The following is a 14,223-nucleotide window of genomic DNA, read 5'->3' as shown; positions in this document are numbered from 1 at the left end:
TTGAAAATGTCTCACTTGTTTAACAAGAACCTATCAGCCTCTGCCTTCAAGGACTCTCTTTCCATCTGGAAAAGAGCTCCAAAGACACATGACACCTCAGAGAAAAATATTTGCTTCACCTCTGTTTTGAAGAAGTCACCCCTAATTTTTAAACAATGACCTTTGTTCTAGATTCTCTGTAAAAGGAAAGGTCCTCTCCATATCTACGCTGTCAAGGCCTCCCAGGACCTTATATGTTTCAATCAAGCTGCCTTCCAATCTTCCACACTCCAACATCAAGCCTAACCTGTCCAACTCTGCCTCTTAAGACAATCCACGCATTCCAATGAACCTCTGAAATGCTTTCAACATTTTTACATCCCTCCTTAATAATGTGACTGACACTGTGCACAGTATTCCAGTGGTACTCCCATCAGTACCCTGTATAACTGAAGCACAACTTATGTATTCAATTCCCTTCGCGATGTGATAACATTGCATTAGCTTTCTAAATATTTGCTGTAACTGCCTATTAACCAATTTGTGATGCAGGCATGAGGAAATATATATCCCTTTGATTCTCAAAGTTCTGCAAACTCACAACATTTAGATAACATGCAGTTATATTTTGCTTCCTGGTAAAATAGACACTTCCCCACATATCTTCCAACATTAGGTTCATTTTGCCAGATCCTTGACCACAGTCACGGTATTTATATGGCTGATCCATTTCAGTTTCTGATCAATGATAGCCCACAGAATATTGATAGTGGAGGTTTCAACAATGATAATGCCTTTGAATGTCAAGAGAAAATGGTTAGATTCCCTCTTGCTGGAGATCTTCATTCCCTGGCAACTGCATCTCACAAACCTCACTTGCCATTTATCATCCCAAGCCTGCATACTGTGCACGTCTTTCTGCTTTTGGATAAAGACTGCTTCAGTATCTGAGGAGTCACAAATAATGCCGAACATCAGTGAACAAACCTACTTTTGAGGGAGTAAAGGTCATTGATGAAATAGCTGAAGACAGTTGGTTCTGGGGCACTACCTCGAGGAAATCCTGCAGAGATTTCATGGAGCTGCGATGACTGACCTCCAACAACCTTAATCATCTTCTTTTGTGTCAGGTCTGTCTGGAACCAGCAGAGTTTTTTTTTTGATTCTCATTGACTCCACCCTTTTGAATTCCTCGATTTACCTATCTCCACCACACTTCCAGGCAATGCACACCATACCCAAACTACTTGCTGTGTGAACAAAATTGCTGACTTTGCACTTCCTTCTTTTGTAAAGCTATTGAAAACTTTCCCCTCTGTTTATGGATCCATTTATGACTCATACCAATTTCTCATTTTCCATTCTGTTCAGACCTCTCATGATTTTGAAAAATTCTGTGTCATCTAGCCTTCCCCTCTCCAAGGAAAACAGATAAAAATTCCCCAATCTTTCTTCATAACTGAAGTTTCTCATCCATGAAACCTTTTTTGTAAACACTTTTGCACCCTGTCCAATGCATTTTCATTCTTCCTTTAGTTTGATGCCCAAGAACTGCACACTTGAGGTCTAGCCATGTCCTGCATAGAGGTCTCCCCTTGAACTCTATATCCTTGTTATGAAATATAGAATACTTTGTATTTTATTAGCAGTTCTCTATAACTGTTGTGTCACCTTTATTGACCTGCAAACATATATATTCAGATTTCTCAGCTGTTGCACATCTTTTATAATAGTCCCCTTTAATTTATACTCTGTCTCTCCATGTTTTTTGTACAAAGTACATCACCTCACACTTTTCCACATTGAACATTATCTGTCTCCATTGGATCAGTGCAAGGTCATGTCATGAGAGCCGTCTACTGAGAGACGCTTACTCCAGCAAAGCTCTTGACATGTGTAAATGCTCAGATGTTGCCTGCCCTCAGCTGAAGGGTATTATTGGGAGATCTCTTCCCAGCATTGAGCTCACCTAGTGCAGCTGATTGAACATAAGCAGTGACTCCATGCAGCCTGAGAAAGGACACTGATAATGGAATACCTATTCTGCCAATGGATTTCCTGCATTTTGTGGAAGCATTGCTGCTGGTGGTTCTTGCTGGATTTGAGATGTAGTCTGCATATCATCCATGTTTCCAATGCTGCCCTTTAGATAATGAGCTTGGTGCTGGGTTTGAGGTCTTTGCTGTAAAAATATATCCGGTCCAAAGATCGTACAGGCACATTGGGTACAATATTGAATTTCATCCTCTATACCAACCCTCACTGAGAGAAGGCTCCCATCCAGCACTGGGATTGTTTAGTCAACTCAGGATCTAAAACTTTGAAGTGGAAGATGTTTACTAGACTGGTATCCATATGTTGAATTAGGCAGCAAAAGACTTTCAGAGACTTACAGGGGTTTTATTGTAAATTTATCATTTAGCACAAACACGAGTTTCCACCTTTCCCTTCTCGATCCTTTCCCTGTCCAGTTGCCATTGGGGAAGAACCCAACACTTTTATTTTCCTAATTAACAAGCATTACTCACCATGGTGAAGAATTCAACCTTTTTTTAAAATAAATTCACCAGTGTCACTAGATAAAATACCAATTAACAAGAATAGGGGAGGTTAGGAAGAAAGGGAAGGTATAAATTATAATGGAGTTAGAGGGACAAATAAGGCCCTCCAACCCCTGTAGTGCCCACCTTTGAATGAGCCCAGGCCCAACCTGCTCATAAATAGAAAGTGACCATAGTTCCAGAGAGCTGCTTTCTCATTAGAGAGAGATGACTCGTGGAGGTTTAATCTGAGGTTCACCAGGCCTCAGGCAAAGGGGAGAGGTTGAGAACGACAGTCCTTCATGAAGACCTCAGCCATTGCAAGAATTGAACCCACACTACTGGCGTCACTCACCAGTGTAAAACCAACCATCCAGCTGACTGACATTCAATCTACACTTAGCGTTCAGCACAGAACATTTTTTTAAAAAAAGATAGATTTCTTAAGCAGGAAGGCAGACACGACTTGTTCAACGCCAATTTTTTTATGTGTAATGAGTGGTGGTGGTGGAGGAGGGTGGCGGGGGGGGGGGGGGGGAGGGTTGGTGTACTCCAAGGAAGTTATTTCCTCCAAACACTGGGTTATTTTTCCACTCAACATGCATGGCTCCAATTAAAAGCGAAATTCAATTTTTATTCTTGAGTAGCAAGCAGATTTTAAATCTTTCTATATGCTGTTAAACCATTCACTAATCAAGTGCAGACTATTAAATTCTGATGAAACTGCTCAGCGGAGACTCTTGAATCTGCCGAGGGATTTTTTTTTTTCAAATTTGATAATCTGAAATGTCAGAGAAAAGGATCTTTGACCATGATTCCCTGAAAGCAGAGAATGTTCGTCATGTTCTAGAGGCAAATTAGGAAGAGGTTCTCCCCAACACCAAAGAAAAGTGTGATTTGTGAAGCTGTTCAGGAGGCGATTGTCTGAATTGTTTTAATATTTCCTGTTTTATTATTGTCAAAACTTTGTATCCTCTGTGCGAAACAAGTTCAACACTAAGCACACGTAAGCAGATGGAAAGTACTTCACAAGCAGTTAGGCATTTCACAGTGTAGTCACCGCTGTAATGTCGGAAACACAGCACTCAACGTGTGCACAGGAAGATCTCACACAGCAATGATTGACAAAACCAATCTCCAGTGTTGCCTGTACTCTCCTTCCTCCCTGAGTTTGTCCCTCTCCCCCTCCTCGCTCATCCCTTGTCGTTCCCAGAAGCTCCATGAATCAGAAGGCTGCCTCCCTGAAACCAGGACCCGTCATGTAAATTACTTGCTGATTGTCCAGTGATCAGGGACCAGTCCTTTGCTGCAAAACGAAGCTGCAGAGATATCCGTGCAGGGGAATCAGGTGCAGAGGGCAGACCCCATTGCTGGCATGACTGGGAGGAGTTCCACAGCCACAGGTGTATTCACCAAACACGGCCCATTAATATACAAACTGCGCGGCAGCTTTGGAAAACTGCAGGAAAATCAGCAACAGCAAAAAACAGAAACCGCTGGAAAACCTCAGCAGGTCTGGCAGCAAGAAAACAGGGTTAATGTTTAGTGTCCAGTGACCCTTCTTCGGAACTGGTGACAACGAGGAAAAGGTTGGCAATGTGCATAAAGTAGAGGCGAGGAATAAACGATACGAGTAGACAGAGCCCAAAGAGAGAACAAAAGCACCTGAACGGACAAAGGAGTGGACAGAGGTCAGCCTGGGAGAATGAAAAGCTGCTCGTGGGGACTGCTGATGTGTGACAATGGATTGTGCGTGTGTTGAGAGCCCATGAGATGACAAGTTAGACAGACAGGAGGCTGGAAGAACACAGCAAGCCAGGCAGCATCAAGAGGTGGAGAAGTCAACAAGACCCTTCTTCAGGACTGTAGGGGGCGCTGCAGATTAAGAGGGGTGGCGGAGCCAGGGTGGTGAAGTGGGAAATGGGATGATTAGGCCAAGTATATGGGGCTGGGGTAAGGACATGGGAGAAGGTGCTCAAGGCCTAAAGCTAAAAAAGTCATGATTTGGAGATGCCGGTGTTGGACTGGGGTGTACAAAGTTAAAAATCACACAACACCAGGTTATAGTCCAACAGGTTTAATTGGAAGCACACTAGCTTTCGGAGCGACGCTCCTTCATCAGGTGATAGCGGAGGGCTCAATCGTAACAGAATTTATAGCAAAAATTTGCAGTGTGATGTAACTGAAATTATACATTGAAAAATTGATTGTCTGTTAAGCCTTTCATCTGTTAGAATACAGTGATAGTTTCACTTCTTTCATGTGTAAATCACAAAACCTTTTTAAGTTGCATTCTCGGGTTAGCTGTTAACAATGGTGATAGCTGGGCAATATGTTGAATGTGTTAGCCCCCTGTGTTCTCTGTCTATAACCTGATGTTTAGATTAATTCTAATCTAAAAAGTGAGATAACAGAGTTTTACATAAATTCATGCAGTTTTTGAGCTCAGAGTTCTACATGGATGTATGCAGTTTTCGAGCAAAGTGCAATGTAACTCTGCAAGTACAAATTCACCCCACAAAATATATGTGTGCATGTGGGTCTTTATTTGTCTGCGTGTGTGTCTGTCAGGGTTGGGGGTTGTGAGTATGAGAAAGTGTGTGTGTGTAGTGAGTGCAGAGTGTCTTAAGTCTGCGAGGGGGTGCATGTATGAATGTGGGAGTGTGTGTGTCTATAAGGGTGTGTGGGTGTCTGTGTGTGCGTCTGTGTGTACCTGTATCCGTGTGTATGTCAGTGTGTGTGTAGGAATATCTGTGTGTGTGTGTAGTGCAATGGTGATCACCTGTAATGTGACATGAACCCAAGGTCCCGGTTGAGGCCCTCCCTATGGGTACCGAATTTAGCTATCAGCTTTCCTCTGCTGCCTGTCCCGAAGTCCACCTTGGAGGATGGTCACCCGAAAGTCCGAGGCTGAATGTCCTGGACCACTGAAGTGTTCCCCAACTGAGAGGGACCCCCCTGTCTGTTGATTGTTGTACAGTGCCCATTCATCCGCTGTCAATATTTCAATGTATAATTTCAGTTACATCACACTGCAAATTTTTGCTATAAATTCTGTGTTACGATCGAGCTCTCCACAATCACCTGATGAAGAAGCGTCGCTCCGAAAGCTAGTGTGCTTCCAATTAAACCTGTTGGACTATAACCTGGTGTTGTGTGATTTTTAATTTTAAAGCTATAGAACTCGACATTGACTCCGGGAGGCTGTCCGGTGCCCGAGCGAAAATTGAAGTGTTGCACTTCCAGCCTTGCGCTGACAGTCGTCGGAGCACTGCAGCAAGCCTGAGACAGGAGATGTTAGTCTGGGAGCAAGGTGATGTGTTGAAATGGCAGGCAACTGAGAACTTGGGGTCATTTTTGCGGGCAGAACGTACGTGTCCAGCAAAGCAGTCTCCCAGTCTTGTCCCAAAGCATTAGCTCTGATTTCTCTCTGCAGATGCTACCAGACCTGCTGAGTTCTTTTCCAGCAATTTCTGTTTTTGTTCTTGATTTCGGGCATCCGCAGTTCTTCCAGGGTTTTTTTTGCAGGAAAATCACATTATCTTAAATCCACAACAATCACTAAGCACGCGGAAGCTGCGTGATCACTTGCACCACAAGGAGATTGATCCAGTTTTTTCATGACCAGCCAGCAGCTAAATTTCGCAAGGTGGGGAGCTGGGGATTCTGCAAACCCCAGTCACCAGGGCTGGTTACACAGCAACCGCTCGCTAAAGGCCAAGGCAGACAGGGGGCCTCTTGAAATCTACTCCTCGCGTCTCCCTCGCATTGTGATTTGGAGATGCCGGTGTTGGACTGGGGTGTACAAAGTTAAAAATCACACAACACCAGGTTATAGACCAACAGGTTTATTTGGAAGCACTAGCTTTCGGAGCGCTGCTCCTTCATCAGGTGGTTGTGGAGCATAAGATCGTAAGACACAAATTTATAAATTGCTATAAATTTTGTACTCCACAACCATCTGATGAAGGAGCAGTGCTCCGAAAGCTAGTGCTTCCAAATAAACCTTTTGGACTATAACCATCACATTGCGAAGGCCTGATTCCCTACAGCTTGTGTCACACAAAGAAAAAGGGAGTCGAGGGGATGAGAAAGACTGGGAGGGAGGGTGGGTAAGTGGGCAACAGAGCAAGATGGAACATGGATAGGAGAGACAGTGAGAGGGGTGGATTCGGGAATGACAGGTCATAGAATCCCTCCAATGTGGAAGTAGGTCGTTCGGCCCAGAGAGTTCACACTGATCCTCCATAAAGCTTCCTGTATCTCCCGTGACTAATTTACCTAACCTGTACATCCATGAAGGAAACCCACACAGTCCCACAGGGAGAAAGTGCAAACTCCGCACGCACAGTCGCCAGAGGTGGAATCGAGTCCCTGGTGCTGTGAGGCAGCAGTGTCAAGAACTGACCCACCGTGCTGCCCCAAATAGCAATAGTTAATAGATAGCAATGCAAGTATGCAGGTAGGTGTGAGGAAATGGTTTGGGTGTGTGAGAAAGAAGGAATTAATGCTGCATTTTTTTTAACACAGATACGACCGACTGGATGAGACAATATGTCAAGGCCCTGTCAAAGATCCCACAATCACCATTTGGAAGCTGGGCAGGGAAGGTCTTCCCTGTGTTCTGACCAATATTAATCCCACACACATCACTAAAACAGGTTATCTGGACATTATCACGTCACTGCTCATCGAGGAGAATTCCTCAAAGCTTGTCAAGCGCTTTGGTAGGTCCTGAGATGGTGAAAGACTGTGTAGAAATCTCAGTCCTTTTTTCTTTGTCCCAAAGTAGAATATGTAATAATCGGCTGACAATGAGAGGATGAATTATGAGGAGCTGCCCGAGTCCTGTGAGGAGACACAGAGTCCAATTTCCCCACTGACTGTCCATTCCTTCCTCAGATCCAGTCGGCCTGGGTGACTGGGCAGGCTCAGACCTCAGCTGCAGTTTTCCTTTCCCGAGAGAGGGGGGGTTGGGGGATGGTGGGGTGGGGGAGAGGGAAGGTTGGAGCGTGTTTGAACGGCGCCGCAGTAAACGCTGCATCTGTCCTGCCGCTCTCCTCAGCTTTCCGGTGGCGCTGGAAGCGGCTCAGAGCAGCGGGCGGCCGTGGGCGGCGGTGAGCAGCGCGGTCAGCGAGAGCAGCGCCCGGTGCAAGGAGGGCTCCCGGGCCGATTGGGAGACGCAGCCTTCCGCTCCCTTCCTGCACTGGACTTTCTCACACAGGAGCCCGGTGTAGGGAGCGGGGCACCGGCACCTCCCGTTCTCCTCACACACACCTCCGTTCTCACACCGTGTTAGCAAGTTATCGCACACTCCCCCTGCGAGAGAGAAAACAAAATAAAATATACAATAAGGTCAGGCTACATGAAAGGCTTTGCAGCAAAAGCTTTAAGAGATAAGAAGCAGTCGCCAAAATATACAACTGGTGACCCGGAGAACACAGTGAAGAATAATTAGCGTGGATTCTAAAGGGGATGTGGACAGAATCTGAAATTAGCAAACAAACAGATTTTAAAAAAGAAAAACTACATAACTGAGTTGTCAAACAAATATAAAATGAGATGAAGTCGAGTCGCCATAATCCGAGAGGACTACAAGACTAGTCTCTCATTAAACAGCTTGGGGCAGTTTAACCTGAAGGTCACCATGCCTCAGGCGAGGCGGGGGAAGGTTGAGAAGGAGAGTGATTCATGGTAACCTCAGCCGGTGCAGGAATGGGACCCATGCTGTTGACATCATTTGAAAACCGTCCAGCCGACTGACTTTAAAATAGAGTACAAAGGGAGATCTGGACAGCGAAAAGAGAGAAAGAGTAGTCTTCATTTTACATCGAGTGAGGGAGGGAGCATATTCAGTGAGTATTTTTCCATTTAATCTTTCAAACCAATGTCATTCTATTACGAATTGTTGGTAGTAACCTCGAAACAGTAAGCCATTCAACCCATCAGCCCGTTTCCCCATGTTTTATTTGTTCATGGGTTGTGGGCATCACAGACCAGCCAGTTGTCCACGGGACAGATATGAGCCAACTACTTTGCTGCATGGGTCGTGAGACACAGAAATGCTAAGTCAGTCAGGATGGCAGATTTCCTTCCCCAGGTTTGTGTGAACCCACCTCGTTTACAACTGCTATAGGAAAGATGTTGGGATGGTAGCTAAATTTGCAAAGACACTGAGATAGTTAGGAAGGTAAGTCGTCACGTGAAGATAGCAGATCTATGCAAGGATATTAGTAGGTTAAGTTAGTGGCAATAATTTAGCTCATGGAGTATAACAGAGGAAAGTGTGAACTTCTCCTCTTTGGCATAAAGAATATAAAGGTAGTACAGCCAGAAATTCCAGCTTCAAATACTATTTTCGTTGACACATGTCATAATATGTCAGAACAGCTTGACTCAAAATATCTAAAACTTAAATGGAGAGAGATTGCAGAACATTATGGTACAAAGGGATTAAAGATCAGGCAAACGGAACATTGCAGTTTACTGGAAACCGATAGATTAGAAAAGGAGTAAAATTTTGCTGCAGCTGTACAGGTCATCGTAAGATTACATCAGGAATACTGTACACAGTTTTGAGCTGCGTACTTTATATTAAGAAGTACATTGAACTAGATGGAAGTGGAAAGGTAGCAAAATGGACAAGAAGCAGCTGTAAGATGACATTGGCAAAGGTGATGAAAATTTAAGGATTTAACATGCTAGAGGATAAACTAGGGATTGGGTCTCAGCGGATGCTCTTCCTGCTCAAAACAAGTCATAGCGTTTGTGAGCTCCTACCTTGCTTTGGGTTTGCAACATCGAGTGATGGGACAGTTGGACGTGGATGAATCAGCTTTGCATCAGCTGCATGAGTCAGAGGAAATCAGCAATTATTATTCCCAATTGGAGTAGGTATACACACACACACACACACACACACAGTCATCTCCACCTCACCATCAATAAAACAAAACAACACCAAGATATGGCAGAAAAGTAGGACTTAATGCAGCAGATTTTAAATAAAATCTTCAAGGAGGAGGCAGAACGTCTCCAGTGCTCAGGAACCTGAACACTTAATTTGTATACATATTTCTGCTGTGGTCGAGAGTTTGATGTTGGACACACTCTCGACTGTGATCTTCAGCACTTGCAGTCCTCACTTTCTCCATATTTCTGTTGTAGTACCACTTTTAGTCAGTTTGCCAAATCATAGCCACTCCTGTTTAGTAGATTGAGATTAAACCATTCTGGATCAGTGCCAGATGTTATGGCACTCCCAATAAGTACAGGGAGTGAAGCTCATATTTGGCCATTATAGGAAGTTACAGTCACTCTTGGTATGAGGCGTTGGTCACTTCCAGTCATTATAGTGAGTGATGGTCATCCTTCATCAATGTGGAGAATTGTCATCATTCTTGGTTAAGGTGGGGAATTATGGTCCCACTCAGTTACTGGCCATCTCTATGAGAAATAGTGATCTGTCTTTGTCAGTGTGGAAAGCTATAGTCACTCTAATGTATTGTAGGGAGTCAGTTCGCCTTGATTATTATGGAAGAGAAAGTGAGGACTGCAGATGCCGGAGATTAGAGTCAAGAGTGTGGTGCTGGAAAAGCAGAACAGGTCAGGCAGCATCCGAGGAGCAGGAGCATTGATGTTTTGGACATATGCAAAGTCATGGTCATTCCCTGATCAGCATGGCAAGTTATACCTATCCTCAGTCAGTTTTGGGAGGTATGGACACTCCCAGTTGGTGTTGTGAAGTAATTGTCACAATCAGGTAGTATTGATTTAAGAGTTCAATATGATAGATTGAGCAGAATGGTACAGACAGCATGAAAATGCTTAAATAATAGGGCATGAGCTAAACTTGGGAACATACGTGAACAGATTTTGGCTGGACACACTGTTCGGTTGCCAATGCATTGTCAAAGATAATGAGGTTGCAACAGGTTGCCATTAATCCTAGTCTCCAAAATTTTCTCCAGACATTCCATCCATTTTCCATTGAATATTCTCACAAAAACATAATTAAAAATGGCCTTTACCTGAGCTAATCATATGTTGCATATATGTGACAATTTCCTGGCTTCATGTTGCACCAGTTGAGGAGATAATATTTTATTTCAGGGAAATCAAATAAACAGACTTCAGATCTCAGTCTCTCTTCATACTTACAATCTGTTTGACAGTCACTGCCTATTCACACCTACAAGCATTCTATATACCTGTATTCACTCTTCTTATTACACATTCATTTCCAATGTTCTCCTTAACCTTTTCCACACCCGCTTCTTGCTCACCCATACGCTTATTTCTTATTGAAAAAGGCAGGAGGTTTGTGGGGAGTGGTTCAGTTCTAATACAGACAAGGTTTAGCAGGTCACAGGTCAGGAAGAGTAGTTCTTACTTACAGCCACTAGTGATGGTGTCAGGGAGGCCTGGAGAGAAAATTTAAAAAAAAATGTGTGTGATCTCTTATTAATAATCATTACTGATAAATGTTTACAAGCACCGCCCATTATATAGAGTGTTCACGAGTTTGATCTCAAACTCATGAACAACTAGCTCATCAGTGAGAGGCATGCTACATTCTCAGAGCACTCCCACAGCGCTCAGTCCTGCTCAAGAAACCTGTGAGATTACTGCACAAGTACATTAGCACTATGTATAATTAAAGTAAAAGAGCACCGGGTTAATATGTAAGGTGGCAGCAACCTCAGAAACAGAAATTGAGCACGCACAGCACTCCCTCTCAACCCACGCACTTTATTCTCTCTCTCTCTATCCCTTACTCTCCCCAGCACCACGTCATTGGACATTCATGTATCACCCTGGTAGTTGATTTTGGGATATTGCACACACAGCAATGGCCACAGCCATCCCTCCTTCCCTGCCTCCGTTTCTCCACCGGTTTCAGATATTCATTACGTCCAGGCTGGTTCTCTCTTCACTCATCTCCAGCTGTTTCCAGATGTTGAACCAGCTCTTTAACATTCCACTCACACATCAGTCTCCGCCTCACTGTTGCCTCTGTGTCTGAATGCGTGTGCAGGGAGAAGATCTGTCACAGTTAACTCTTACAGCTATTACCACCTCACCTGCTGCATAATGTTTAGCAATACCACCTTGCTCACTGACTCTGACATTGTGCCGATCGAGGCATACATTCAGGAGAGGCTTCAATAGAATAAGTAAGGAGAAGCTGCCTCAAGTGAGGGGAAGGTCAGAAACTAGAGGTCACAGATTCGAAATAATTGGCAAAGGAACCAGACGGGGAGATGAGGTGATTTCAGACAACAATTGTGATCTGGACTGTACTGCCTCAGAGTGCAGTGGCAATGGATTCAATCAGAAATTCCAAAATCCAATTGGACAACAAAAAAAAACTTTGCTGTGAATTGAATTAGACAGAACATTCAAAGGACCAGCAATAGGCCGAATGGCCTCTTTCTGCGCTGTCCGAATCTCTATGACGAATCTGTACAATGTGTCACTCTGTGTCTCTGTTCACACATGAACACACTCTGAAACGTCCACTGGGTTGGGTTTAGAATCACCTCGTTTTCAGGGTTTAGAATCAGGATGAAACAGGAAGTGAAACTCCCCCTCCCCCCACAGGTGCTAGACTGAGCCGGAGAGATGTTCATTACTCACAGACATTGGCCGTCCCTTTGGGGATGGGAAGGTACGAGCCTGCTCTCCATCGTCGGCCATGAAAACCTTTCTTGCATCGACCGCAGTCCGGCCCCGTGGTGTTGTGCTCACACTCACAGCTCAGCTTCCCCTTCTTCATGACACAGTTGTTGGCGTGAAGGTTACACTTGCACCTGACAACACACAACAGCAAAAAGCCACTGGTCAGCTCTGTGAGAGATCACATTCTCCGCACCGGCAGCCCGCACCTACTCCCCCAACCCCAACCCCCTCCTCATGACCAACTTCACAAAGAAACACAGCTGTCACATTTATCACATTTCAATACCAGGCGAGGGGTCTGTTTCTGGTTGGGGTTCTGCCTGTTAGTGATCAGATTCTGAGCAGCAACAAAGGTTAAGTTGGCAGAAAGTTTGTCACCGGGCTCAACAAAATGGATTTGAGTTTGCATAGCGCCTGTCACCGTCCGGCCCAAAATTAACAGCCGGCAAAAATGCCCGTGGTAACAATAAAAATGACCAGACGTTGCATTTTATGGCGCCTTTAAGGCATCAAAATATCCCATGGCATTTACTGCAGCATTGCAAGTGAGTGAGTCTTCAGCTGTTCGGGCGTTAAATCCCTTCGCTAATCTCCCACCGATTACTAAAGCAGGGAAGATACGTTGCTGCTGTACAAAACTTTGGTTAGGCCACATCTGGAGTTAGATACAGATATAGATACAGAATCCCTACAGTGAACCCCTCGGCCCAACAAGTCCACACCAACCCTTCGAAGAGTCACCCACCCAGACCCTTTCCCCTACTGCTCTACATTTACCCCAGGCTAATTCACCTAACCACATATCCCTGAACACTATGGGCAATTATAACATGGTTGATTCGCCTAATCTGTGCATCTTTGGACTGTGGGAGGAAATTTACACAGATACAGGGAGGATGTGCAATCTCCACACAGACAGTTGCCCGAGGCGAGAATCAAACTTGGGTCCCCTGGTGCTGTGAGGCAACAGTGCTAACCACTGAGCCACCGTGCCACCCACAGTTCTGTGTGCAATTCTGGTCACCACACTATAAGAAGGATGTGATTGCACTGGAGGGTGTGTAGAGGAAATTCAGCAGGATGTTCTTTGGGATGAAGCATTGCCTATGAAGAGATGGCTAAACAGGTACCTGATTGAGGTGTGTAAGATTATGAGGAGTATGGACAGTGTGGATAGGAAGCAGCTGTTCTCCTTAGTCAGACAGGCAGAATTTTAAGAAAAATAGGAGGTTGAGAGGGAATTTGACAAGAAATGTATCCACCTAGAGGATGGTTGGAGTCTGGAATGCCTGCTGGGAGAATAGTATCACAGAATCCCTATGATATGGAAAAAGGCCATTTGGCTCACTGTGTCCAAAATCCCAAAGCGCATCTCACTCAGACCAACCCTGTCAGGTTGCCTATGTGTTGGTTAGGATTAAATGTAGAGTATCCAGATAGGGGAATGTGTTCGGGTGGGCTAATCTTCAGAGGGTCAGTGTGGATTTGTTGGGCTGGAGGGCCTGTTCCCTCATTGTAGGAGTTCTATAATTCAGCTGTGGCTGAATGAAAAGTCTATACAGCTTCCACAAAAGCTTACATGAGAATTAATTTGGGTGGCACGGTGGCACAGTGGTTAGCACTACTACCTCACAGCACCAGAGGCTCGGGTTCAATTGCCAATTCGGGGGACTATCTGTATGGAGTTTGCATATTCTCCCTGTGTCTGCATGGGTTTCCTCCCACAATCCAAAGATGTGCAGTTTAGGTGAATTGGCCATGCTAAATTGCCCATAGTGTTACGTGCATTAGTCAGGTGTAAGTCTAGGGTAAGGGAATGGGTCTGGGTGGGTTACTCTTCAGAGGGTTGGTGTGGACTTGTTGGGCCAAAGGGCCTGTTTCTACACTGTAGAGAATCTAATCTAATCTATCCCAATAACCCGACATTTCCCACGACACAATCTACCTAACCTACAGATCTATAAACTGTGGGAGAAAACCAGAGCACACAGAGAAAACCCATGCAGACATGAGGAGAATGTGC

The 14,223-nt window shown here is 44.7% G+C and overlaps 1 protein-coding gene across 5 annotated transcripts in view; it reads right to left on the bottom strand.

Moving 5' to 3' along the window:
• Positions 1–6,482: 6,482 nt before the first annotated feature.
• Positions 6,483–14,223, bottom strand: part of LOC122541316 (netrin-G1-like) — a 41,813-nt gene continuing 34,072 nt past the window's right edge. For 4 of the 5 annotated variants that reach the window (XM_087978901.1, XM_043677958.2, XM_087978902.1 and 1 more), the window contains 4 exons: positions 12,159–12,331; positions 10,916–10,942; positions 9,300–9,365; positions 6,484–7,838 (listed from right to left, as the gene is read on the bottom strand). In XM_087978901.1, the coding sequence (XP_087835027.1) occupies positions 7,609–7,838; positions 9,300–9,365; positions 10,916–10,942; positions 12,159–12,331 (496 nt within the window). In that variant the 3' untranslated portion in view covers positions 6,484–7,608. Of the gene's footprint in view, positions 7,839–9,299; positions 9,366–10,915; positions 10,943–12,158; positions 12,332–14,223 lie in introns of all 5 variants that reach the window. The other variant, XM_087978903.1, reaches the window with a different exon arrangement.

The sequence above is a fragment of the Chiloscyllium plagiosum genome, unplaced genomic scaffold (genome assembly GCF_037043375.1).
Source record: "Chiloscyllium plagiosum isolate Xiang-an unplaced genomic scaffold, Cpla_swu_hap1 HiC_scaffold_35, whole genome shotgun sequence".
Taxonomy (NCBI): domain Eukaryota; kingdom Metazoa; phylum Chordata; class Chondrichthyes; order Orectolobiformes; family Hemiscylliidae; genus Chiloscyllium; species Chiloscyllium plagiosum.
This window is presented reverse-complemented; position numbering and strand designations above follow the sequence as displayed.